The sequence below is a fragment of the Chanodichthys erythropterus genome, chromosome 17 (assembly GCF_024489055.1).
Source record: "Chanodichthys erythropterus isolate Z2021 chromosome 17, ASM2448905v1, whole genome shotgun sequence".
Lineage (NCBI taxonomy): Eukaryota > Metazoa > Chordata > Actinopteri > Cypriniformes > Xenocyprididae > Chanodichthys > Chanodichthys erythropterus.
The window spans coordinates 32,256,270-32,279,808 of record NC_090237.1 but is presented as its reverse complement, the minus strand read 5'-3'; the positions used below and the strand labels follow the sequence as shown (position 1 = coordinate 32,279,808).

Below are 23,539 nucleotides of genomic sequence, written 5' to 3'. Positions count from 1 at the left end.
TAGCTCTGAAGTGCTGTTGATTTTCAGGTTTTGTTTCCCTCTGTTAATTTTGGCACATATAGTGTAAGTCTTCATAGGATATTATCTGTCCAGTCATTGTGACACTTCCCTGTTCATGGACCATGTGATGCAAACTGCCCACAACAATGGCAGGAGCTGTTTCTGATTGGCTGGCTTCACGCAATTTCTGGGAGCCCTGTTTTTTCCGTGCATTTTTGAAAAACATTTTTACCATTTGATCTAAAAGTTTGAATGATTTATGAGGGCCCTATCATACACCTGCGCCAATGCGACACCAACTGTTTTTTGCTAGTTTAAACCTGACGCAGTTATCATTTTCACGTCCAGCGCCCAACGTTGTTAAAATAGCAAATGTACTTGTGCCCATCTGTTCGCCCATGGGTGTGTTGGTCTGAAAATGAAGTGTGTTCAGGTGCATTGTTGGCGTGTTGCTATTTTGAGGCAACTGAAAACGACTACACCATTGACCAACAAAAACCTGGTCTAAAGTCAATGGCTCAGTATTTTATTTTATTTTTTTTATTTAAAGGGCGTGTTACTAATATGCGCTTATAGGTGGGTGCACAGCGCACCCTCTGCACACACTCTGCTTGTTACAAACACAGGGACACACAGAAGCACACAAACATGCCAAATATTAAATTCTCAATTTGAAAGATTAATTTGCCATATTTTGAAGGATGCATCAAGTGTGTCATCTGTGTCTTCCAATCACCCGCAATCCTTTGCACAAAAAAAAAGAAGAATTGGCAGAAAATGAGTCGGCATTGAGCTTGTCCAATTTTATGAAATGTAAGACTAAAAAAAGGCATTATGTAATATAATAATGTAAGATAATATAAATAATTTAATAAAGTATTTTTTTTCCAAATGAATGTTTAATAGTATTTTCAATATTAATTCACTTAGATCTGTGTGTTTCATTGTGAGCATGTTACAATGACCATATGTGAAACTGCTCCACTATAGGATTAATGGGTCAGATTTAAAAGAAAATAAAAATCATGTCTCTGCATGTGCTTCATGAAGCATTTTAGTTCACAAACAACCGCAAAGACCATCTTAAGCTGCCATCACATCCTGTAACTATCCATTAACAACTCTAAATTAGACATAGGAAGCATTAGGCCAGCATTTCAAAAATCCCCCATTTTCCACCTCTCTAGGGAAAATGGTCCTAATGATTGAGATCACCATGACAACGTAGGTAATGTGTCTATGCCAGGCTGAATGTTTACCCATGTTTGCCAGACATTACGGTATGTGAACTCTTCAGAATGATAGAAAAGTTCATAATTATACTAGACTAAATTCGCCCTAGTGCCACAACTATTTATTGGCAAGAGTAGAATAGCATGCATAGAAATGGCTGCTTTGGCTGGTCATTAAAAAAGGTTGCTATTTAAGTGATTTGTTGCTAATTAAGTCAGAGCATGTGGCGATGCTTTTTTATGTTTTTCTTTGATCATTTTGGTCTCCTGTAAAGGAACAGATAATAAAAACCAAAAATGTTCTTGGAACTTGCATGTCACTATTTCGAAAAAGTTAGTTTTTTGGAACAATCCCCATCTTCCATTGTTCAGATAAACAGGTAGTCTTGCCGCAAACACATCATTGGTTGAGAACAGAAGTTGACAGGCCAAGCCACTCAAACAAACAAAGAAATATTTTGAAAATGCCAGTATTTATGCTCTTATAGTAAATCAACTTATGAATGGCTTACTCATAGTTGCGTTTGCATATAAATCTGATAGGGGACATGTAACCTTTAATACTTTCAAATCAATTGATCCACATTCAGAGGAACAAATTCTTTCTCTTGTACACAAATTGTATAATTTAAAATTGATACTAGATAAAGGGTAGTATACGTAGTCTAAATGTGGTCTAAACTTGAGGATTATACTTCAAATAGGAATGTCCATCCTCACTAAAAATAGAATTATGTTTTTATGATTCACAGCAAAACATTGAAGGGATTCTCCGTTCTATTTGAATGCACCATTGAGAGCAATTTGTAAATATTTGCAAGAATATGTTTAAGAGAATGGCTGATTTTCAAGGAAAACTGTCTCCTTTGAATGACAGAAAATGATACATATAGGTGAAGGAAAGGGTGAGTGGACGAAAGCGGAGGTGAAGAGAAAAGAGAGTTTAATAGAAAACAGCTGCTGTGAGATTTGCACTCTGTTGATTTACCGTCAGAGGGGAATTTACGGGAACGAGGCAAACTCTGAACATAACACTCATACTTTTTCTCCTTCTCTTCTACAGAACTCAATTAGACACAACCTGTCCCTACATAGTAGGTTTATCCGTGTGCAGAATGAGGGGACAGGTAAGAGTTCTTGGTGGATGCTCAACCCTGAAGGTGGCAAAAGTGGCAAGTCGCCTCGACGCCGAGCCGCCTCCATGGACAATAACAGCAAGTTTGCCAAGAGCAGAGGACGAGCGGCCAAGAAAAAGGTAAAAGCTGCACACCAAACCTTGCTGTGATCTCTTTGATAAACAGTGCACACTATCCATGAGTATACAATTCTCACGAGTGGTTCTGTTCATCTCTATATTTATAGCTGGCTCTTCAAGGTGGGCCCGAGGGGGGTGCAGACAGCCCAGGCTCTCAGTACGGCAAGTGGCCCGGTAGTCCAAACTCCCACAGCAACGACGACTTTGATGCCTGGACGGCTTTCCGGCCCCGCACCAGCTCCAATGCCAGCACACTTAGCGGTCGTCTCTCGCCTTTTATTGACGACGAACTTGGAGACTCTGACGTCCATATGGTCTACCCAGGCCCTGGGTCAGGGGCCAAAATGACCTCCACCCTCCCCAGCTTGTCTGAAATGGCTGGTTCTATGGGTCACAGTGGCTCTGAGAATGTGATGGAAAACCTTCTGGATAACCTCAACTTGCTCTCACCTAAGAACCAATCAGTGGGGCCTACAGGAGGCCCTGGGTCAGGATCCAACCAGTCCTCACCCTCCTCGCTGATGCAGACCAGCCCTGGTTACTCCACCTACAGTTCCCCAGGCCTGGCTGCAGTCAACCAGCAGACCCAACAAGACTATCGTAAGTGTCTCTACGGCCAGGCAGGAATGGGTAGCATGTCCCCCATGCCGATGCAGTCTCTGCCAGAAAGCAAGTCCAGTTTTGGTCCCGGTCCAGGAACTATGGGCCAGTTTAACTGCACAGCAGGGCTGCTGAAGGAGCTTCTAACATCTGATGGGGAGCCTGGAGAGCTCCTGCCCTCGGTGGATACCGTTGTCTCCCAGTCAGCTGGAGGTGGTGGATGTATGTTACCCCCTTACAGCAGTGGGCGGAATGAACTTATGGGAGGTGGAGCATCTCATAGCCATGCCCTCTCTCATCCGCACAGTATGCACGGACAAGCCCCACCCACATCTGTGGCATTGAATGGGCGATCGCTGCACCCTCTGGCTGCGATTGGCCACAGCGGTCCCGGTGGACGCCTGGGAAGCATCAAGTCAGCCATGCAGATGCAGTACGGAGGCTCCAGTCATCTTGGAGGTGGGATTCCTTACTGCAGCATCAACAGCAACGGATATGGCCGCAGTCCAGGGATGATGCCCCACCAGCAACAGCAACACATGGAGAAGCTGCCCAGTGATCTGGACGGTATGCCTGTGGAGCGTTTCGAATGTGATGTGGAGTCCATCTTGCATGATACGCTCATGGATGGAGAATCACTGGACTTCAACTTCGACCCCATGGCCACCCAACAGGGGTTCCCGCCTCACAGTGTAAAGACCACCACCCACAGCTGGGTGTCTGGGTAGGACACTACTTTTATTAAACTTTGGGGTCAATAAGATGTTTACAACTAATCAGTATCTAGAGACCTGAAACTTAAAGGGTTAGTTCACCCATAAATAAATATTATTTCAATAAATTACTCACCCTTAATCCATCCTAGGTCTATGACTTTCTTCTTTCAGTCAAACACAATTGGAGTTATATTAAAAAATATTCTGGCTCTTCCAAACTTCATAATGGGAGTGAACTGAAGCCCAAAAAAGCACATCCATCCATCATAAAAGTAATCTACACGGCTCCAGGGGGTTAATAAAGGTGTTTTATTAACCCCCTCATTAACTCATTATTTTAGGGAAGCATTTGGGTGAAAAGTGATTATTGTGGTTGTCATGGGATGTTTTTCCCTATTGTTTATAAATACCTCTTGTAATGTGTTTTATTTTATTTATCTTAATTTTTGTAATGTGTTTTATTTAATTTATCTTAATTTTTACTTATGTAAAGCGCTTTGAGAAATTACTTTTAAAAGCGCTATACAAAATAAAGTTATTATTATTATTATTATTATTATTATGTTCAGAAGTGAATTGTTGCATTTTTGTAAGAAAAATATCCATATTTATATCTTTATAAACTGTAATCAGTAGCTTCCGTGTAACGAAATTACATGGCTCTTGCAACCGCACGAGCCGTGTAATTTCGTTATACGGAACAAATAGGGCTGGGCAACAAGGTCAAGCTCCTTCGACATTTCTCTATAAAAATTCTCGTTTTAGACTAATTTGTGACCAGTGTTTTGTTTTTGCTCTATCCTCTGTGCTTCCACTTTCTTCAATATGTCATGCGTCGAGTCGGAGGTCACTCTTCCGTAGCAACTAGACTCACGTAAGGAAGCTAGTTCTAGATTCTAGTTTATAAATATGGATATTTTTCTTACAAAAATGCATCACTTCACTTCAGAAGGCCTTTTTTTAAGACCCTGGAGCCATATGGATTACTTTTAGGATGGATGGATGTGCTTTTTTGGACTTCAGAATCTTGGTTACTATTCACTCCCATTATAAAGCTTGGATAAGCCAGAACATTTTTTAATGTAACTAAGATTGTGTTTGGCTGAGTCATTATGGGATAAATTTCATTTTCGGGTGAACTAACCCTTTTGAGTAGTTTTGTAAAGCACAACTTTGACACTATGTAGATGACTTAGATATGTGAAGAGGTCTGTTGGACAGTAAGAAAATTTGACATCTTTTTTGTTTTTATTACAGGTAAAAACTTTCAACTGGAGTACAGCAACACTGAGCGGCTGTTCACATGCATCCAAAACTCTCGTCAACCCCTCGTCAGGGAACGTAGCCCCTGTTATTCTTTCGCTTTCTTCAGCAGAGGCGGCTGAGATAAACCTCACACTGCCAAGCACATTGGCTCAGTGCGGAGCTAAATTGCAAGGACGTTCTCCTCAGACATTGGGACTCACGTTCAAACCAAGTGCCAAACCAGGTGCCTGTGCTCCATAGCCAAACTGACAAGCTTTATTTTACTGCCTTCTTCTTGCTGTAGAGAATCTGTGCTCAAATCAGGGCAATGAAATCTTGAGGCCCTTACATCTGCTGCAGCACACACTTACCAATGTCCACACCAATTTACAGGAATGATTTTAAAGCCACATTTTCCATTAAGGGCAAACTGTGATAAGGAATAACCACCTAATCCAAGACCAGGCAGCACACCTCAAGTACATTTGATACACCTCAGAAAAGTGACACCCAAGTTAATATCTCTCTTTCATTCATTGTGTTGTCAGTTCAAAACCCTACCCTGCAATTTTTGATGAGGGTAATGCATTCATGCTGTGCTTCATGGAGACTCCATGATTGGCCTTATTGGGAAGAAGAACTGGAACAGTTGTAGGCAGGAATGACTGTAAATAGATTTATTTAGAAATGGTCCTGCAGAAACAAGACCTTAAAAACGTTAGGGAAATTGTTGCAGACTAGTTGAACTATGTCGCATACAGCACATCATAACACTTTCATTTCTGTCTCGTCAGCATATTTGACGAAGAGCAGATGTACAGTACTACATTTCTAAAGAGTATGTTACTATAAACTGGTGTACAGAGAGTTTACACAATGAAATCAACAATCAGGGCAACATATTTAATGTTGTTTTCTAAACCTGAGAGAAACTGGATTTGATATTTTACATTTTGGTGGGCTTACATGGAAGAATGTTTCTCATCTGAATTGTATACATCTTTCCACATTTCTTGTAAATACATGAAATATATATTGCAAAAACATATAAAGTAGAAATATTTAGTTTTTTTTTTTCCTTTTGTATTATCCTAATTATTCGTATTGCTGTTTATTATTGGCTTCAGATTTATTTGGTTTGAGATTTTTGTTATTTAAAGGAATAGTTCACCCAATATTGAAAAACCTATTTACTCGTGTCATTCCAAACTCATTTATTTATTCTGTGGAACACAAAAGGTGATTTTTTGAACAATGTCCTGGCTGCTCTTTCTCATGTAATGAAAATAAATCAAATCGTCATCATTATCATTTAATGGCGAACACCAGTGGTTCATTCAAATGCATCCTTTGTGTGTCATGGAAAAAAGCATGTCACACAAGTTTGGAATGACAGGAGGACGAGTAAATGATCCCAGAATTTTAATTTTTGGATGAATTACTCCTCTAAGCTGTGTATAGTGTGTTTCTTCAGAGGTTTGGGGTCCTCAAAAGACAAATTTAGCATTTAAAATTAAATAAATAAAATAATCTGTGCATTCCTGCATTAAAAAAAAAGATCAAGAGATCAAAAAAAGATGACCCATATAAGAGTTAAATTTAAAGATTCCATTGGTAAGAAAAATGTGGGGGGGGAAATTGTTGGATTTGCTCTTAAGAATTTCTCACAGGGCCCCAGACACCACCAAAGCCTTTTACAGTGGTTAAAGTAGTTTAGAGCTACAGCGCTAGCAGACTCCATGCCTTCACCACCGTATTGAATCTGTTGCTGTAGTAATGCTACAGTTTTCTGCCTTTAAGAAACTGTAGAGAGTTTTTGAAATAATATTATTTATTTGGCTGAAGGAGAAGTGGTGTGTTTGTATCATTTACACTTGTATCATATTTCTGTTTTATTTCACATCTCTCTCAAATTGCTGGCACTGTGATGTATACGTTCTACAAGTTTGTGGTGATTTTCCAGGTCTGTGCTGCCTCATCTTTTGTTTTTCATTTTACCGAAAATTTCAACAGTTTTGTTTCCTTGCACTACTACAGGTAGACCTTAAAAAATGTTCAAACTGGCAAGCAAAAATTGAAGCATATCTCAGATAATTCATTGAAGACTAGAAAATATGGAAAATGATTTCTTGAGTAGTGTTATAAAACAAACGTTGAAGACATTTTAATGCTTTGGAGAAGACTATGATACATTAGGTTCTCACTGTTGGCCAACTTTTAAACATTAAATGCTATTAGAAGTGTTCTTTCTAATTTGAGGACGGTAACACCGTTTACTAACCAAATGGAATGTGATAGAGCAAAAATCTACAAGTTTTGGTATCTATTCCTATGGCTTTGTACTGTGTAGCCCTGGCCATTGTGAAATCTAATTGGTCCAAAATTCCACTCTACAGAACTCTCTATATAAAATAAAATATGAATGGCTGTGCCATAATTTTCACTTTCAGTATGAACAACAGACAAATTTCTTGTTGCACCTGGTTGGGATACAGTGAGGTTCAGTCGTGGGACGAAAGTCAGACATCTGTTTACTTCACACCATAAAAAAAATATTATTATTAACCTCTGACCCACACTGCCTCACCCAGCACAGGGAAAAGATCAGATACTTTTTACTAATATCACTGTGCCCACCACCATGAACATGCATTTGCTTTGTGAATTTAGCAGGTGACCCCACCTATGCACATCCATGTACTTTAATGATTAGTATGATTATTGTCATCTCCAGTATGTTTTTATCGATGACGAGATATTTGATATTTCATGTTTGATAGAGCTGTGGAGTTAATGTTATGTTAATGTCACAGATGTTAGTTCATAGTTCTGATGAAGTATATTTAGAGTAGAAGATAATTTACATGCAAAGCTTTTTGTACACTGACACTGTTATTCTTGTATTTAGCAGCAGTTTGTAGAAAACATGGACAAATGAAAAGGCAAAAAAAAAAAAAACTAATAATAATAATAATAATAATTGAGACAAATTTGGAAGAAAATGTAGCTGTTTTCTTCAGATTGTGGAGTTTGGACCAATTTTTAATGAGAAAAAAATCCTTTAAATTAAAATATTGCACTTTGTCTATAGATGTAATGTGTTCTCCTAGAGAGACGAAAAAGTGAAGATTATCTATTTTGAAACAAACTGTTACATTTCTTAACTTATGTACAGAAATGATTTGATTCACAATCAAAAGATGATATAACTAAAGGTGCAATTTGTTTATGTATTTGAGAAAGTAATAATCTATAAGAGAAATTATATTGTTAAGCTGACATGCCAATACTGACATATGTATATTATATCTTCATTAATTAAGTTCATCAGCAGAGAGCAAACAGTTTGTGAAATGTGAGGCTACGGAGCTCTGTTTTTTGCTCTTGATGCCGATGTTGTGCTTGTATTTCTGTACAAGAAACATGCTGCCGCTGTAAAAAGCCATGTGTATATAAATTATGTTATATAAAGAAGAATCCAATGTGACTGTCTCTCTTTATTTATTCACAAGGACAAGGGTACTTTGAAAGTTTTGAGGGCTTGTGGGAAATCTTTTTTATTTTCAGAAAGAATAACAACAACAATAAAATACATTTCACCTCACAAAAAAATTACATGTACATATACACATGTAAATTCAACAAATCTGGAAAAATAAATCAATGATGAAGTAGTAGTGATAAGTAAACATTATAGTTTGGCTACCAAGATCAGCATTATGTCAGATAATGTTCCCAAATGTTATGAAACACTCCACTCCTCTCATGTAGCGTATAAGTCAGATGACACATATTCAAGAATAGTTCGATGCCATATTTTAACAGAGGGGACTTCATCCGAGATCCATTGTAGAAGTGTACATTTTCTAGCATTGAAAATTAGGAGATTAAAAAGCCTAATTTATCATGAACTATAGGAGGAGACATTCCCAGTAGGTCAGACAATGGATCTGGAAAATAAGAAACACCAAAAACTTTATTTAGTTCTTCAGAAACATCACACCAGAACCTCTGTATCTTATTACAGAACCACAGGCAATGAATAAGACTACCTATTTCTGTCTTGCATTTGGAACAGGAGAGAAATCAGCTCTAAATCTACTGCACTGAGAGGGAGAAATTTGAGCTCTATGAAGAATCTTCTTGTGGGAAATCTTAAAACCAATGTCCAAAAAGTACAGTACAGGTATGTGACCTCTTTGAAAAACCTGGAAAGAAACAAATTATTATGATTTTGAAAAATGTAACACAAACATAAGTGTGAACTTGTAAAGATGTTCCTCTGAATCAGTAGCCAGACTGTCATCTGTCAGACAAGGTCAGTTGAACCTTCAAATAATCATAACCTGTCTTTCAGATCACATGATCAGACAAATACACTAATTTTATCAGTTGTGGAATAAATTTACAATTGGCCACAAATATGCCTGCGAATATAATATTTCAACAATGGTAACCGAAAACATTTCATGATTGGTTGAATGTAGGAAGAAAGCATTTTTACAAACATTTATGGCAGCTGCCAAAAAAAGCATTACAACATTAAAGGATTAGTTCACTTACAAATAAAATTTTCCTGATAATTTACTCTCCCCCATGTCATCTAAGATGTCCATGTCCTTCTTTCTTCAGTCGAAAAGAAATTAAGGTTTTTGATGAAAACATTCCAGGATTATTCTCCTTATAATGGACTTCAATGGACTCCACTGTTGAAGGTCAAAATTACAGTTTCAGTGCAGCTTCAAAGGGCTTTAAACAATACCAGATGAGGGATAAGGTTCCTATCTAGCAAAACGCTCAGTCATTTTAGAAGTCCAAGTGGTTCCACTTTCGTATTCTTCAAAAAGCTTACGCTGTATGTCCTACGCATTGCCTATTCTACTTATGGAAAAAATGGAACTGGCACTGCGTTCGTTCTGTAAGTAGAATAGAGAAGGTGTAAACTAAATGACCACATTCAATGTCCAGAAAAGTAGTAAAGACAACGTTAAAATAGTCAACGTGACTACAGTGGTTCAACCTTAATGTTATGAAGCGACGAGAAAACTTTTTGTGCACAAAAATAAAACAAAAATAATGACCTTATTCAACAAATTCTTCTCTGCCCTGTCATTCTGTTATGCTATATTCTTTGCAGCGCTTCCAGGTTCTACCAGAGGTGTAAAGAGTACCTGAAAACCATATTTGAGTAAAAGTACTGATACCTTACATCGAAAATGACTCCACTACAAGTTACAAGACACCAATTCCAATACGACTTGAGTAAAAGTCTTAAAGTATCTGATTTTAACAGTACTTAAGTATTTTACCCATGCTGAATGTAGGCTCAAAGATGCACTATACCTCAACACCTGAGAGTCATGCCGGTGAAAATAAGAAACAATTGATTTGTACGATGAGAAATCAAGTTTATTTTCTAAACAACTCAAAATTGCAATAAATCAAGGTCGACACAACAACCTTTTAAATGTCTACAAACTCTCAAGTCTCAGTTAAGCTTGTGCACAAAAAGGCCATAAGTAGACCAATATCCGTCAAAACGGTCTTGTCAATATAGCGGATAAATAAAACAATGTTAAGTAAAATTAAATAGTCAAAATCTACTGTATGTGCTAGTTTGAGCTTCATCACCAGCTGCAGTCATTTCCTCATCTAATAAATAAAACATCTGCGATTCAGCAACTACCTGCTAATGCACTCACATTCACGTAAAGTAGCCTTGTTGACAAGTTTTGGGGGAGTGAAGGCAAAATGCATAAAATATAGTACCTTCAATGCCCTTAGATGGCGATATTGCTTCTTTATATCAGAAACAAACTGCTTCAGAAAAAGTTAGCTGCCATGAAAAATGTAATTTTTTATTGCATCACTCATCACAAATGTAGTGGAATAAAAAGTACATTTACTTGCTCAAAAATGTAGTCAAGTAGAGTAAAAGTTGCCAATATCTTTGATACTCAGTACATCTACAAAGTAGCCAAAAAGATACTTTAGTACATTAACTAATTACATTTACTTAAAGGTGCCCTAGAACTTTTAAAAAGTCTTAGGTGTCCCCTGAATGTGTCTTTGAAGTTTCAGCTCAAAATACCCCATAGATTCTTTTTAATTCATTTTTTTAACTGCCTTTTTTGGGGCATCATTATAAATGAGCTGATTCAGGGCTACTGGCCCTTTAATTCTCGTGCTCCACGCCCACGGAGCTCGCGCTTGCCTTGAACAGTGCATAAACAAAGTTTACAAAGGTAATATAACCCTCAAATGGATCTTTACAAAGTGTTCGTCATGCATGCGGCATGTATGCGTCGGATTATGTGAGTATTGTATGAGTATTGTTATATTGTTTACATTTGATTCTGAATGAATTTGAGGCTATGCTCCGTGGCTAACAGCTAATGCTACACTGTTGGAGATATTTATAAAGAATGAAGTTGTGTTTATGAATTATACAGACTGTGTTTAATAATGAAAATAGTGACGGCTCTTGTCTCTGTGAATACAGTAAGAAACGATGGTAACTTTAACCACATTTAACAGTACATTAGCAAGATGCTAACGAAACATTTAGAAAGACAATTTACAAATATCACTAAAAATATCATGATATCATGAATCATGTCAGTTATTATTGCTCCATCTGCTATTTTTCGCTATTGTTCTTGCTTGCTTACCTAGTCTGTTGATTCACCTGTGCAGATCCAGAAGTTCTGCCCTTGTCTAATGCCTTTCATAATGTTGGGAACATGGGCTGGCATATGCAAATATTCGGGGCGTACACCCTGACTTTTACATAACAGTCGGTGTTATGTTGAGATTTGCCTGTTTTTTGGAGGTCTTTTAAACAAATGAGATTTATATAAGAAGGAGGAAATAATGGAGTTTGAGACTCAGTATATGTCTTTTCCATGTACTGAACTCTTGTTATTTGACTATGCAAAGATAAATTAAATTTTTCATTCGAGGGCACCTTTAAGTACTTTACACCTCTGGGTTCTACATCCGAACTGCGGCTCAGTATTGACTGAAGCCTGTTCACGTGAGCAGCACAACGCATGCTTGTGATGTTGATGCAGGAGCCGGCCAATAATGAGCCAGTGTTTGGACGTAAACACGGAAATGCAACACTGTGCCAACTGCATAACAGACAGAAAAGAGGAAAAATTGTTGAATAAAGTCATTGTTTTTGTTTTGTTTTGGCGCACAAAAAGTATTCTCGTCGCTTCATAACATTAAGGTTGAACCACTGTAGTCACGTAGACTATTTTAACTTTGTCTTTGCTACTTTTATGGACATTGAATGACGGTAATTTTGTTGTTTATAATGAGGGATAAAAATCTTAATTTGTGTTCCAAAGATGAACGAAGGTCTTATGATATGAGGATGATGGGCAGAAATTACATTTTTGGGTGAACTAACCCTTTAACTTCATCCAGACTCTCCATGAATGGACTCATCTGGAGCCGTAATTGGTGTTATCTTTTCCATCACATACTTCTTCTCCCTCACAGTCCACATATACTCCTCAAATGTTGGTGGGTCTTTTTTGAGAGCCATTTTAGTAATGTTTTTTTGGCAGCTGCCATAAATATTTCCACAACATTGTTGAAATACTATATTCGCAGGCATATTTGTCACCCATTGAATTTATTCAGCAACCAGACATATACAATAACAGATGGCTACCTAGATAAAATGGTAGTGGTATTTGTCTGATCATGTGATCTGAAAGATTTCTTAAGGTGTAAAATGACTGTGATCTAAAACTGACTTGGTACAACTTTAAAGGAGCTGCTGGAGATATTTCACTGATAAATCGAAGTTTGTAAAAAGTGGAGCGCTTTGACTTTTCTCACAGAAATAGCCCTCTACTCTTAGTTAGAATGAACTCAGTCACCCCATTTCAGGCTTTGGGTTCTTTCTGGCTCCTCCTCAGCACTGAGATGTGATCGGCTTGGGGGTTTCTAGAGCCAGATGGTCCTGTGGAAAGCAATCGTGTGAAAAGCAGTGGGGATCTTTGTCCTGGCTTTTATAGTAAAGGACGCCAGGAAAAAAAGTGCTTAACTGGCACTTTTTTCTCCTTGCACTTCTCTCCAGGTCTGGGTGTTGGATTTCTATTATGGTTCAGGCTTCCAGCTGGTCCTCGTCACTAGAATGATCTTGACATTATGCCCTGATCTCTCTGCCTTTGGACAACACCCAGCCAAGAGAGTTATCTGGATCCAATATGCATCTCTTAAGATCCAGCAAATGAGGGTTGAAATGCCCAGAAGTGGCTCTGAGTGGGTCAACCAAGGACTTACGTTGGGTTCTGAGAGATGAACAGGTGGTAAAGCTCAGTGCAATATGAGAACTGGCATTTACTACTTTTTCTCACAACTCTCCTGAGTTTTGCCTTGCTTTCCATCTCGCTCCTTTCCTTAGCAGTGTGGTCCAACATTTGCTTTAAGCGGCATGTACTGACAGAGAAGGAGGAAGTACGGGGAGGAGGGATCTCCACCCCGCTGAAGGCCCCTTATGAGCAGGCTCCTGTGGAATGCAGTACATGTGAGTTTTCCGCGTGTGTGCGTAAGATTGGTGTGGACGGCAGCCAAATGTATATGTGGCCCTTACATTACAGAGGGCACAAGGCAAAACAGGTTATGTGAGGACACACAGATGTGACGCTGGTACGATCTGGAGTCATTTAAGGTGGTTTTTCAGGTTCTTTTCAACAACCTCCTGTATTATTGAGTGAACAAAAAGGGTTTCTTCTATTTCAAAGTATTTTTCCCTTGTTGGAGCGTCCCACTTAATTCAACTTACAAATTGAAGGTAGCAACTCAACTTAATCACACTGAGTGTACAAGTCATTTTTATTTTAAACTTGTCTAGTTGAAATTCGTGTAACTTAAAACATGAATTGGTTACATTATTTTGATGGGTTAGAGTAATATAAAAATACGTTGCCATGATTTATTGACCATATAATTTTTTTTTTTTCTTTATTTGCAAAGAGCACAGGCACAGTATTTAAAGGTGATGTGTATAATTTTTTTAATGCTAAAAGGATTTTGCCTATTTCAGTTTAATATGCCGACAACTATAAGCACTTTGAGGTTGATTCGTCTAAAAACATGAAACAGTTTCTGTGGCATCTTTGTTTGTTTGATCTTCCTGACCAGCCCAACATAGCAACACTGACTCGACCAATGGTGTGAGTTTGGGCCGACCAATGGGGGAATGTTTAGGAAACCTGTTTTGAAAACATTATCTGTTTTCAGCCTAGTGGTGCTGAAATTCAGTCATCTTTAACTGTTTAATTCTGGAGATAATGAGAGTGGATCTAGCCAGTGCAAATGTCACCGCCACAATGCTTGAGTGTTCCAGGGTGTTGCGTGTTGCTAGGGTGTTGCTAGGTGTTGGCTTACTAGCAAAAAAAAAAAAAAAAAAAGGAAAAAAAAGAGAGCCCACACTCACTTGAGGCTATAAAAAAAGGCTAACAAAAGCCCACACTCAAGTTCTTATGGCTTGGGTCAACACATGTAAATCCATGGGATTTTATCTCTGTTTTATCATTTGTCAGTCCAATCCACTTAAAGTATTAGCACACTTCTCCTCAACAAAATTCATGATTTGAGGTAGTATTCATATTTGTAGCATAAAAATGTAAAATTTAAGATTAGTAGGGGTTAGTTAGGGGTTTAGTACATCCTCTAAACTTGTGTATGTATAAGCAATAATAGTAGTGATTATTGCTTTAACAAGCAAAACTAATTAAAACTTTAAAGTCCCCATGAAATCAAAAAAACGTTTTTTTTTTGGCTTTTATTATGAATATGTTATTCTTAAAGGGTAGGTAACACACACAGTTTCCGCCAATCTCATGTTAATCTTGAGCACCTGTAGAGTAGTATTGCATCCTTCATATCTCCGAAAGGTCTTTAGTTTTGTCATAGTTGTAAAAGATAGATATGCTGTTCTGACTCTTTCCGAAAAAATCCAAGCTCCTGGAGGCATGCTGTGGGCAGAGATCAAGAGTCACGAGTGCACACAGCGTTTGCGTAGAGATTGTCTGCAAGCTGCAGCATCATTATAAATAAAAAGGGAGCAAAAACTTTCATATTGTTTACATTATATGCACTTGGGCACCGATTGCCAACAAAACACAGACATTTGAAGCGATTTTACTCACCGTCCGTGATCTGCAAATCCAGTGTCGAACTAGGACTTGTTTACAAAACCTTTGTCACCGAAATTCCGGGAACAAACAAACATACACACAAAACTCCGGAAAAACAAACTGCATCTACTGTTCCCTTAACGCTGGGTTCTTTAGGAAGCTGAAAAGGTTATCTTTCCCTCACAACCAAAAAAACAATCTTTTGGTGACATTGTTGAAAAATATCTCGGCTGTGCACACGCTTATCAGGGAGAAAAGCCCATACAAGGAAAACAGGGCCAGTCAATGGGGCCCATCAACTGTTTGGTTACATTTCATCTATGGTCTCATAAATCTGCCACCTTTTTATGTATAATTAAAAAATAATTATGTAAAAAATAAAGTTATTTCAATATCCAAAAAAAAAAAAAAAAAAAAAAAAAAATCCTACTTCTATTTATTACAAGGTTCAAAATACCCATCCAATGTATAAAATGCCTCTAAAGCCAAGCTATTCCAAAAGAGGGGTTTGAAAGTCACCATATGATTTGCGCTGCCGTCTAAGCAGCAGACTGGTCCAGTGTGGTATATATGATGGCAGTCTTTGCATGGACGTCAGTCTGGTGGCTGGAGACGAAACGCTGAAGTGTCTCACACTGCTTCTCCATATGGAGCCAGTTAGAGACTCTGAAAAAGCATTCAGCCCCTAAATTACACATGCTCTGCCAAGAGCAAACGTAGCTAGTGCATTCATCAACCCACTTGGACAGAGAAAAGGATAAGAAAAAAAGAGAAGCATGTAGCGGATTGTGTGAAGAAAGATGAGGCGTCTCAGACTGCCGTCCTCAATTGACTCCCCACTGGTGTGACGATCACCCAACTGGGTGGGAAAGAACTCTTGGAGTCTTGGATATTGACATGTTTCCAATTATTCCAAAGGAATAGTTCACCCAAAAATGAAAATTCGGTCATCATTCTCTGTCTTAATGTCATTCCAAACCTGTATGAATTCTATGTTCCATGAAACACAAAAGTAGTTATTTCGCAGAATGTCCAAGCTGCTCTTTTACATCCAATTCAGTCAAGCCAAAAAAAGAAAAAAAAGACAATAAAAAAAACAAACATAAAAATAGTCCATAATTAGGGTGTTTACACGGCAAATATATGCTTGAAACGGAGAAGTACAGATGACACCATCGTCAATATGATCCCCATTCATACGAATCTGTGAAAATGACTAAAAATACTGTTGAAAATATTCACTTTTTTTATACTTTAAAGCAGTGGTCCTCAACTGGTTTGGCCATGGGACCCACATTTTCTCATGGTCATTAAGCCATGACCCACATTTGAAGGAATTTGAATGTATTCTCAAAAATGGTTGACACACACATACCGTCCCACTTTACTTAACACACGTACAGTTGTGGCCAGAATTATTAGACCCCTTCATAAATATGATCAAAGATGACTCTAAAAATAAATCTGCATTGTTTATCCTTTTGATCTTTAATTTATAAAATTAGCAAAAATCTAACCTTTCATTGAAGGAAAAGAATTGAAAGTGGGGGGGAAATAACATTATGAAATAAATGTTTTTCTCCAAAACACGTTGCCCACAATTATTAGCACCCTTTATTCAATTCTTTTTGCAACCTCCTTTTGCCAAGATAACAGCTCTGAGTCTTCTTCTATAATGCCTGATGAGTTTGGAGAACACCTGAGAAGAGATTAGTGACAATTCCTCCATACAGAATCTCTCCAGATCCTTCAGATTCCCAGCTCCATGTTGGTGCTTCTTCTCTTCAGTTCACTCCACTCATTTCTTTAGGGTTCAGGTCATGGGATGGCCATGGCAGAAGCTTCATTTTGTGCTCAGTGACCCATTTTTGTGCTGGTTTTGATGTTTGTTTTGGATCATTGTCCCGACGGATGATCCAACCACAGCCCATTATAAGATTTCTAGCAGAAGTGGTCAGGTTTTGATTTTTTATCTGTTGGTATTTGATAGAATCCATGATACCATGTATCTGCAGTATATTTAACCGTGGACATGGGGCACTTTTTATCCATGTGTGCACCAAAACCATCTGGTGGGTTTGCTGCCAAGAAGCTCTCGTTTTAGTTTCATCTGACCATAGAAGCTTGTCCCATTTGAAGTTCCAGTCTTGTCTGACAACTGAATATGCTGGAGATTGTTTCTGGATGAGAGCAGAGGATTTTTCTTGAAACCCTCCCGAACAACTTGTGGGGATGTAGGTGCTTTTGATAAATTTTTTTAGGCTTTCTGAGATTCAAGACTCAACTAATCTCTGCAATTCTCCAGCTGTGATCCTTGGAGAGTCTTTGGCCACTCAAACTTTCCTCCTCACCACACATTAGGACGATTTAGACACATGTCCTCTTTCAGTCAGATTTGTAACATCTTTAGTTGATTGGAACTTCTCAATTATTGCCCTGATAGTGGAAATGGGGATTTTCAATGCTTCAGCTATTTTCTTACAGCCACTTTCTATTTTGTGAAGCTCGACAATCATTTGCTACACATTAGAACTATATTCTTTGTTTTTTCTCATTGTGATGAATGATTAAGGGAATTTGGCCTTTGTGTTTCCTCATGTTTATACTCCTGTGGAACAGGAAGTCATGGCTGGCCAATTTCATGTTCATGATCACCCCAGTGAGCTAAAAATTTTTAAATATGAATGGGAATATTCTTCAGAGATATTTTACTCATAAAAAAATTCTAGGGGTGTTAATAATTGTGGGCAATGTGTTTTGGAGAAAAACATTTATTTCTTAATGTTATTTCCCCCCCACTTTCAATTATTTTCCTTCAATGAAAGGTTAGATTTTTTGCTAATTTTATGAATTAAAGATCAAAAGGATAAACAATGCAGATTTATTTTTAGAGTCATCTTTGACCATATTTATGAAGGGGTCTAATAATTCTGGCCACAACTGTATATTGTGAGAATATCACAATATTCACAACATTGATGAATAAACGGTAAAAGGTAAAGCTATTAAATAGCAGTCCCAAACTAGTTTTGTTAATACAGTAAATATTTTATGAGCCATTACACACTTTAAAAAATAAAAGCTACAGGAAATTTTTTAGTTTTCTTAACTTCTTGTAAACTGAACTTTTTATGCAACAACAAAAAACATCTCCTCCAGCTGGTTGCCTTATTTAAACTTTTAAGTTTTCTCAACTTTAAGTTTTTTACAGTGCAGTCATCAAAAATATAGAAAATAAGACAAACTGAAAATAAATGGTAGTTTGGGTCAAGGTTATGGAAACTTCAGATACCATGCTTAATGCACAATACTAACATGAAGTATTAATAAAATATGTAGGCTACTGATCCTGATGAATGATAGGCCTGCATGCAAATTCTTCCCAGCTAACACACAATGTACCAGTTAAGTAATTAAGTAAATAACCTCTGGACAGGAGAGAAATATTTTTCTGAGGTGAGAGACTTTTTATTTCTTAAAGGTGCCCTAGAATTAAAAAATGAATTTACTGTGGCATAGTTAAGTAACAAGAGTTCAGTACATGGAAATTACATGCAGTGAGTCTCAAACACCGTTTCCTCCTTCTTATATAAATCTCATTAATATGTACGGCCCCAATATTTGCATATGCCAGCTCATGTTCAAGGCATTACACAAGGGCAGCCAGTATTAACGTCTGGATCTGTGCACAGCTGAATCATCAGACTAGGTAAGCAAACAAGAACAATAGCGAAAAATGGCAGATGGAGCAATAATAACTGACATGATCCATGATATCATGATATTTTTAGTGATATTTGTAAACTGTCTTTCTAAATGTTTCATTAGCATGTTGCTAATGTACTGTTAAATGTGGTTAAAGTTACCATCGTTTCTTACTGTATTCACAGAGACAAGAGCTGTCGCTATTTTCATTATTAAACACTTGCAGTCTGTATAATTCATAAACACAACTTCATTCTTTATAAATCTCTCCAACAGTGTAGCTTTAGCCGTTAGCCACGGAGCACTATCAAACTCATTCAGAATCAAATGTAAACATCCAAATAAATACAATACTCACATAATCAGATGTATGCATGCAGCATGCATGACGAACACTTTGTAAAGATCCATTTTGAGGGTTATATTAGCTGTGTGAACTTTGTTTATGCAGTGAGAGAGTCGAGAGCTCAGGAGGGGGCGGAGAGCGCAAGCAATTAAAGGGGCCGCAGCCTGAATCGTCGCATTTCTAATTATGCCTCAAAATAGGCAGTTAAAAAAATTAATAAAAAAAAAATCTATGGGGTATTTTGAGCTGAAACTTCACAGACACATTCAGGGGACACCTTATATTACTTATATTACATCTTTTAAAAAAACTTTCGATGACACCTTTAACAAGTTACAAATATAACATTAGAATAATGACTACAGCCTGACAACATCTCATTTGACAGCATATACTGAATCAGGACAATACGTTTTCCTCTGACACACTTTACTTAAACTGCGTAGGACAGAAAATTCAACAGCTCTCACACATCTTTCAAAATTAAAGTCTCGTATCAGTAAAACATTCAGAATTATGCTGTTGTTGTTGTTGTTGTTTCTTTGACTATGACTACACAGTACACACTCTGCGGCCCACCAGTTGAGAAGCTTTTTTTTTTTTTTTTTTGAACTTGACAACCCCAGCCCTCATTCACTTCACTGAATGGAAAAGCACAGCTCGGATATTCTGCAAAACATTGCAATTCATGGAAGAAAGAATGTCAAATAGGTTTGGAATGACATGAGGGTGAGTAAATGATGACAGTATTAACATTTTTAGTTGATCTTTCCCTTGCCGATTAGAAAGCAGTTTTGCAGTAACCCATTCCAAATCACCTCCCACTGTTTCAGCTCCTTAGGGGGAATATTTGGCTGTTTGCAACTTGTCAAAGTGAGAGCTAAACAGAATAAGATATCTAAATATCACACATTACAAAGTTAGCCATCAGCACTGTTTGAGCTTATACGGTGAGGTCTAAATGGTTCATCATAGTGTGCTGCGGGAATAACGTAGGCCAAATCTTTGTAGGCCAAAACCCAGTTCCATCTTCCTGAAGTCAACGGGTTTTTTGAATCTGTTTTTGGTTTAATGCCTGAAATAAGGTCTGTGGTTAATGCAAATTCAAGATATTTTCATGTTTTATTCTATGACATAAATTACATTAGTAACGTAATACCCTGTTGATTTTTTTTAAAAGCTTTTTTCTTGCCTCCACCAACAGCATGCATGCATCCTGCATCCGAAATCACTTCCCTACTATACTCCGATCAGGCATAACATCAAGGCCACCTTCCTAATATTGTATTGGTCCCCCTTTTGCCGCCAAAACAGCCCTGACCCATCGAGGCATGGACTCCACTAGACCCCTGAAGGTGTGCTGTGGTATCTGGCACCAAGATGTTAGCAGCAGATCCTTTAAGTCCTGTAATTCCATGGATCGGACTTGTTTGTTCAGCACATCCCACAGATGCTCAATTGGATTGAGATCTGGGAAATTTGGAGGCCAAGTCAACACCTCAAACTCATTGTTGTGCTCCTCAAACCATTCCTGAACCATTTTTGCTTTGTGGCAGAGCGCTTTATCCTGCTGAAAGAGGCCACAGCCACAAGGGAATACTGAAAGGGAAGTCACCAGGGAATATTGTTTCCATGAAAGGGTGTACATGGTCTGCAACAATGCTTAGGTAGGTGGTACGTGTCAAAGTAACATCCACATGGATGACAGGACCCAAGGTTTCCCAGCAGAACATTGCCCAAAGCATCACTCTGCCTCCGCCGGCTTGCCTTTTCCCATAGTGCATCCTGGAGCCACCCGGCCATCCACATGATGTAAAAGAAAATGTGATTCATCAGACCAGGCCACCTGGTTCTGATTCTCATGTGCCCAATGTTGGTGCTTACGGTGGTGGACAGGGGTCAGCATAGGCACCCTGACTGGTCTGCAACTATGCAGCCCCATACGTAACAAACTACGATGCACTGTGTATTCTGAACCTTTCTATCAAAACCAGAATTAACTTATGGAGCAATTTGAGCTACAGTAGCTTGTCTGTTGGATCGGTCCACACAGGCTTCTACCTGACTCGTTCAGTCCATTGGTCATGGCGTAGCATGAGTCTTCAGTTCTCTTAAGGGAAGTGCATGAGGCTGTGCAGACAGAGTCTCATGGTTGATCACAGTGCTATAACTTAATCTGTTTCCTCTTTTGAAGACTGTGCGGTTAGGAGACTCCTGTTAAATTTCCAGTCAGCACCTCATGTTACATGAACACAACAGCAAAACTAACGACAGCAAAGGTTTTATTTTTTAACTGCACTACTTAAAACAATAAATCAAGTTATAATAGGTGACAAAATATCTGAATTAACTTTCGGGAACCTAAGCGTGTGTGAATCACAATGCTGCATGTGCCAGCAATATTTCATCACTTTGAAATGATGCAGCATTTCTGCATTATCTAAGAAAGACCAGTTCCAAAGAAGGTCATGGAGTTTACACTGGGGAAGTGAAAGATATCTGGCCACATGCTAATAACCATTGAAACCATGTCAAAAAACTGCACAGGTGGCTTGTTTGTATGACTGTAGCTGAGAATTATTTCACCTCATAGCCAACGGTTTCAGAAAATATTGTTTTTAGCCAAATTTAAAGCTGCAATATTAGCATTATGATTGAATGTTTTGATCTCAATCTCAGATACACTATGTGTTTTATATATATAAAAATTGGATTTGTTCAATTTTGTGGCTGTGGTTCTGAAAACTGGTCCAATAAAATAAACTAATAATCATTTTAAATAATAGAATTAAGATTGACATTTTAACACATTCATTAGTATGATTGATATGTTACCCTTAATATGTTCATAAATTCTGTTATGATGGATTTTCCAACCATCAGAGCCACCTTCGTGTTTTTTCTTTTTCACAGCAAGTGCAGCCCTGTTTTTAAAAATGATTGTTGTGAGACTGTAGGCTTGTACAAATTCCCTGTGTGAATATTAATATAAATTAATTACCTAAAATAAATAATGTAAAAATTAATATATATGTATGTATGTGTGTGTGTGTGTGTGTGTGTGTGTGTGTGTGTGTATATATATATATATATATATATATATATATATATATATATATATATATATATATATATATATATATACAGTACAGTCCAAAAGTTTGGAACCACTAAGATTTTTAATGTTTTTAAAAGAAGTTTCGTCTGCTCACCAAGGCTACATTTATTTACAATTTAAAATAGCTGAGTACTATTTAAATATATTTGACAAAGTAATTTATTCCTGTGATGCAAAGCTGAATTTTTCAGCATCATTACTCCAGTCTTCAGTGTCACATGATCCTTCAGAAATCATTCTAATATGCTGATTTGCTGCTCAATAAACATTTATGATTATTTTCAATGTTGAAAACAGTTGTTTATTTTTTTTTTCAGGATTCCTTGATGAATAGAAAGTTCAAAAGAACAGCATTTATCTGAAATACAAAGCTTCTGTAGCATTATACACTACTGTTCAAAAGTTTGGTGTCAGTAAGAATTTTTTTTTTTTTTTTTTTTTTGAAAAGAAATTAAAGAAATTAATACTTTTATTCAGCAAGGATGCATTAAATCATTCAAAAGTGGCAGTAAAAACATTTATAATGTTACAAAAGATTAGATTTCAGATAAACACTGTTCTTTTGAACTTTCTATTCATCAAATAATCCTGAAAAAAAAAGATTGTACACAAATATTTTGTACAATTGTACACATTAAATGTTTCTGAGCAGCAGATCAGCATATTAGAATGATTTCTGAAGGATCATGTGACACTGAAGACTGGAGTAATGATGCTGAAAATTCAGCTTTGCCATCACAGGAATAAATTACTTTGTGAAATATATTCAAATAGAAAACAGTTATTTTAAATTGTAATAATATTTCACAATATTACTGTTTTTACTGTATTTTTAATTAAATAAATGTAGCCTTGGTGAGCAGACGAAACTTCTTTTAAAAACATTAAAAATCTTAGTGGTTCCAAACTTTTGGACTGTACTAATATATATATATATATATAAAAGCTACATTTACCAATATATACTGTATATTATCATTACAGTGCAGCCGAGGCAAAGGCAAGGAAGATGTGGATATAATGCTAGACATATTAACATTTTAATAACAAAAAACAAGGTAATGCAACAGTCCACAGGAGAAAAACAACACAACAGCTTAACACTAGAGCAAAGACAAAAAATACAATGGCCAGAATTAAACTCAGGGCTTAAATACAAAAG

General features: G+C 37.3%; 1 protein-coding gene across 1 annotated transcript in view; it reads left to right on the top strand.

Annotated features, from left to right (window-relative positions):
- The window catches only part of foxo1a (forkhead box O1 a), a 51,144-nt gene extending 42,615 nt beyond the window's left edge, over window positions 1-8,529 (top strand). The window contains exons 2-4 of the mRNA XM_067364480.1: window positions 2,296-2,487; window positions 2,595-3,811; window positions 5,061-8,529. Of these exons, the coding sequence (XP_067220581.1) occupies window positions 2,296-2,487; window positions 2,595-3,811; window positions 5,061-5,064 (1,413 nt within the window). The 3' untranslated portion in view covers window positions 5,065-8,529. The remainder of the gene's footprint in view (window positions 1-2,295; window positions 2,488-2,594; window positions 3,812-5,060) is intronic.
- Window positions 8,530-23,539: the final 15,010 nt, after the last annotated feature.